The sequence below is a fragment of the Triticum urartu genome, chromosome 7A, assembly GCF_056163025.1.
Source record: "Triticum urartu cultivar PI428250 chromosome 7A, HENAU_Tu73, whole genome shotgun sequence".
NCBI lineage: Eukaryota > Viridiplantae > Streptophyta > Magnoliopsida > Poales > Poaceae > Triticum > Triticum urartu.
Window position 1 is genome coordinate 733,703,742 of NC_141879.1, and position 5,501 is coordinate 733,709,242.

Sequence of the window (5,501 nt, forward strand, 5' to 3'; positions counted from 1 at the left end):
TGTTAGCAATGATCACAAACTAGAATGTGGCTTAGCCAGGGACGAAGCCAAGGCAGGGGGGATACATACCACTAAAATTTAGACGGGCCCAAGTAGGAATTGTTTCTTTTTTACATATATGATTGAAGGGTATATGTAAAAAAATCAATCTTAGTGGGCACAATGACCACGCGCTAAATGGCACCCTCTCAAAATGAACCACTCATTGATCGACCATGACTATTTTTTAGGGACCGATACCTGGTTTTCTCGATGGAATCCTACATAGGCGGTCTAGGGTTTTTACTACGGCACAACAATGGACATCATGCATTCTTCTCGATGGAAATCTAGATCTAGTGGTCCTCCTTTTACTTTAAAGATCGGTGTGTCCACCGAGCGCCACACATATGGAGACTAGTGAGTTAATTGGCTTCTTGCGATGGAGAGAGGCTTAATGAACCTATGGGCTATAATTTTTCCTATGGAATATGCAAGTCGTGGCTGGAGCCCAAGGGAAGACAAGATATTAGAATGCTCTAGGAGGGTAAGACCATAAAGTCCAACAGCCAAAAGCGCACTTGTAAGAGGGTTAGGACGGTGCTCAATATTGATGTCATCAAAATATATGTGCAAAATACCAAACCAGCCCACAGGTTTTGCAAAATATAGGGGTGGCTTCTCTACCCAACTAGAAAGTGAAATTACAAACACTTCCGTCTAGAAGTGAAATTACGATATACCAACATCGGATATGGCTGCACTATATGGAAGCTTCCTAGTGTTTTTTCCTTGCGAAAAGGGAAGCTTCCTAGTTGAGACCAAACCATATAAAGTAGGTTGCAATGCTTACATAGGCTCAGCCTTGACGATCCTGGAACAACCAACGTCAGATTTGACAAAACCTTTTGTTGTCTCCTTTTCTTTTCCTCGATCCTTTTTGTTTTTGTTCCTTTTCCTATCTGGATTAATAGTTAGGGCGCTGTGATTGCAAATATTGTTATAGGGCATAAATAGGATGGCACCTGCACTGCACATACCGGCATCTTTCCACCAAGTAAAACCAAGTAAAAGGGAAATGTTTCTTAGAAAAGCTTACAGTCTCCCCACCGATGACACTAATATAGATTAATAAAGACCACATAGTACTAGATAAACAGATACTCTAAGTACTAGTACATTGATAGATGGTGCTGCGGCGGTGCGGCCCACCTACTCAGCAGTCCCAAGCCGCTACACATACATAAATACACAGTGCATCTAGAGTGTCCATAGTCCATACACAAATACAGAAACGGCAGCCACAACCCACAACATGCACAACGGATCGAGCTCGCAAGTGTTCATCATGCCCGCTGCCGCCCATGTCCACTACCTTGTCGCGGGAGGCTCCGGAGGAGGCGACGAGCCCAGGTACCCCTGGACCTTCAAGTCCCTGCACGAGGTGGACGCCGTCGTCCCTGCCATCGCCCGTGGCAGCAAGAGGCCGGCCGCCGTCCCCGGTGGAGCACAGGTAGAGCCCTACGGGTGCCCCATCTGCTTCCGCGTGTTTGCCACTGCCAAGGCCGTCCATGGCCACATGCGCAGCCACACGGACCGCACCTGGCGCGGCATGGAGCCGCCCCGGCCGCCGCCCCTGGGCGAGATCCGTTACCCGTACGTGTGCGACCGCTGCAAGATGCCGTTCCAGACGCGGCAGGCGCTCGGCGGCCACCGCGCCAGCCACAATGGTAAGAAAGGCTGCTCCTGGCTCGAAAGAGAGGAGCTCGCCGCCGCCGAAGAAGCTCGGAAGCCCGTCGTGTTCGGTGTTGATCTGAACCTTCCGGCTCCCGAGGCAGATCAGGAACAGGGGGAGGAGTAGTAGGAGTGATCAACAGATCGATCGAGCAGCTTGCTAGTGTTCTCAGTTGACAGTTGCTGGAGCTGTGCTTGCGTGTGCTATATTTGGTGTTTAGCTTCTCCGATATTATATTCTGCCTTCCTTCTCTTTGACTTTGTGTTTCGAGACTTGGGTTGCAAATAGCTCTCGATCGATCGATCCCCGCTTAATAGAGAAATAAATGAAGAGTGCAATTAAGCTGCTATATATGTGTGTGTGTCAGATTGTGTTTGATACTTTGATGCAGCTAGAACTAATTTTTCAGGTTATTTCATGTGATTCTTTGTTTCTTTAGCTGATTTGGTGCTGTTTTACTTGAAATTAGCCGGTCTAACATTAGATCTATAGGTTAACGACCTTGTGTCCAGCTCCAGCAATTCTGTATGGTGAATTAAATTATTTATTAATGAGTTGCATTAATCCATAGCTAGCTTGATTTTGCACGCATATATCTTATTTCTCAACAGTTCCAAAGAGAATCACATGAGTTTTTTTCCAGGTGTTGTGCCTATTTTATTTTATATAGAGATAGGAAAAGGAGGAAAAGGGTCACAATGTATATGCATGAGATTAATGGATGATAAACGGGTCGATCCAGTCCTAGTATGATATACTCTCATTAATTGCACTGTGATTTCCAAATCTTTTCTTCCTTAGCAGAAAGAAAAAGTGGCTTTGCAAAAAAGAACAGAATTAGTTTGAGTATTTATGTCTTTTAGTGAAACATGAAGTGTGCCGTGTGCATTACATACCATTTCCCAAGTTAACGATGCTGCATCACATGTATATATCGGAGATATGTATATTGGCATCATTGGAGTAATTAATGCATTCTATCTGGACTCTTTATGCTATAATAGTGTCCTTGTTTCTATATAGGAAATGAGAAGGACAATGGGGCCAAAAAACATGTTTGAAACAAAAAAAATCCATATTTTCATGAAACAAAACCATGTTTGTCAAACACATTGTTACTCAAAACCAATGTTTCATTTTCACCTGCATGGATATACATTTATAATGTAGCGCACAACATAGCATCAGACACAAACATAACTGTCCGAATCCGAGTCGGATTCGGATGTCTATTTCGGACATCAGAGATTTCCGCATATTGGAAGACAATTGGACTTGGATATGTGTGTTGAATCCATCGCAGTCCAAGAGATTGGGTATGACTGAGTTTGACATGACAATTATAAGTCGGACATGGATACAACCGTAAACATCAGACTTAATGATATTGCTTCACAATGTATATATATGTGGGGGATATATTAGCATCATTAGAGTAATTAATGCACTCTATTTCGACTTTATATATGTTATAGGAGTCTCGTTGTTTCTATATAGGAAATCAGAAGAACAATGGGGCCAAGAAATATTTTTGAAACAAAAAAAAAATCATATTTTCATGAAACAAAACCATGTATGCCGAATACAATGTTACTCAAAACCAATGTTACATTTTCAGCTGCATGGATATACATTTATAGTGCTAGTGCATTGCACAACATCAGACACAAACACAACTGTCCGAATCGGACTCGGATTCGGATGTCTAATTCGACCATCAGAGATCTCCGCGTAGCCGAAGACAATCTGACATGGATATGTGTGTTAAATCTGTGGCAATCCTAGAGGATTGGGTATGACTGAAAGGTTGACGTGACAATTATCAGTCTCACATGGATACAAGTGTAACCACCGGACTTATATTTATTTGATCATCCGACTTAATGTTTTTTTTAGGGAAGAACCTACCTCATAAAGCATCTATTGGTTATATATAAATTTATCCCATATAGTTTTTTTGTAATAATTACCCAAGAAAAATTAAGAATTGTGTCACACTTGCAACTTAAAACAACACAAAATAAATAGTTGCTAGCTATTACAGAATACTGTTACAGAAATGCTAGTTAGAGAATACCCATGTAACCGTCAACTACCATTTCGTACACACTAATCACGTCTATAGCTATATAGTCCCAGTACCACCGAGTTGTGTCAAGCATCGGGTGCCTTGCATGGATATAAAAACATAAACCACAGCCCATGATGAGGAGGAGGTCAACATCACAGGCCTTCATAGGTCCCTTGGAAACGTAATTAGCTCGATAATTGCCAAATAAAAGAGTGCAAGTTTTAGCAAAAATGCCAAATGAAGGCTTTAATTTTGAAAATTCAAATTCATACTTTGACTTTTCAAAAACTATTTGAAAATAGACATATAACAAAAGAGACATTGTACATGTGTGCAAATTTTCCTGATGAAATAGGTTAAAATGAGAGCTAAATGAAAAACAAATTTGTGGCTTTTCAGCACACGTATTGTTCCTCCCCATAATCCAATATTTGTTTTGTGCAACTCACAATTCAAGATATCTCATCCCAAAATTTTGCACATGTATACATTACATCCTTGTGTCCCTGGCCATATGTAAATACATGTCCAATGCAATGATACCCAGACTACAGTGCAACGTTCATGCAGGATTCCACATTTTACATGCCCATGTTGATGAGGGCCCAATATTATATAAGATCACATTGAATAACCTATAAGTGCACTATTGTAATATTCCTAGTTTTGTTGAGAATACATCCCCCCATTAAAAAAAGAAGTACAAAAAAATTCTGCAATGAAAAAGATTGTGTGCATCAATTGATGCAGTAGCTGAGGGTGTACCTGCCTTTTCAAAAAGGAAATACCAAATGGGGGCAGATTCTGTATTAGGAATCAAATTTGAATTCATGTACCGTACCCGGAGTGTTACGATTTTTTATGTTTCCAAAATAGTATTTCTAGAATGGCACCTAAATCCAAAAAGGACCGCAACACTTGAATGTGTCTCGATACAATATAATGTTCGTATTTTTTTAAGGATGTGTTTCTTCATAGTGATGTCATTCAAAAGACACTGACACGTGCCACGGGGAGGATGTGGTGAGACTGGGCACTCGGCACCGTAAGAAAAATAGCCTATTTGACAATTGGACTATTATCTCGCTAGGCTCGACTCCTCACATTTAGTGAAGCCATGAACAATCCCCCCCCCCCCCCCCCCCCCAATCCTTGCACCTTGCCAGCATACCATTGGTGTTGAAGTTGTGTCGAAAGATACATGCCCTAAAGATGGCATTCAGACATGTTGGACAATGAACCAAAGACCAAGGTCGTTTTGCAATAAAGCATTAAATACATCAAGCATTACATGATACTATTTCAGATCCTGGAATGCTACTTTATAAGAAGTAATAGACGAAATGGCTGAAAAAATATAAATTGAATTTTTCTGTTTGGCATAAAATAGCCCGATATTTCCCATAGGTACTGTTCATCTCATGTGCATTTTGTGGTGTATCTACTAGGATGGAATTGAGTGCGAAACCGGGCTCAGGTGGCACGTACGGAGAAGATGGCATAGATTGATGGGAAGATGCGGTCAAAGACACAAAAGACAAAACGAGCTGGTGTGGTGCTGGAGCCGAGGGTGATGTTGCCGAGTGGGAAACATGTGATGTTCGACGCGTTTGGAGGGGAGTAGCGCATGCATGTTAGAGTTAAACGCAATCCTAGAGTGGACGTGGGTGTCATACAAAAGGGTACGAGGTAGGTCGCGGTCGGAGCTCGAAGTAG

At 41.8% G+C, this 5,501-nt stretch overlaps 1 protein-coding gene across 1 annotated transcript; it reads left to right on the forward strand.

The window, feature by feature from the left end:
* The first annotated feature begins 1,193 nt into the window (after positions 1–1,193).
* LOC125517989 (uncharacterized) lies at positions 1,194–2,063 on the forward strand. Its single transcript, XM_048682954.2, has one exon. The coding sequence runs from the start codon at positions 1,295–1,297 to the stop codon at positions 1,838–1,840; it is 546 nt and encodes a 181-aa protein (XP_048538911.1). The 5' UTR covers positions 1,194–1,294; the 3' UTR covers positions 1,841–2,063.
* Positions 2,064–5,501: the final 3,438 nt, after the last annotated feature.

Coding starts and splice junctions, on each gene's coding strand:
- LOC125517989 (XM_048682954.2), top strand. CDS start 1,295: ATGCACAACGGATCGAGCTCGCAAGTGTTCATCATGCCCGCTGCCGCC.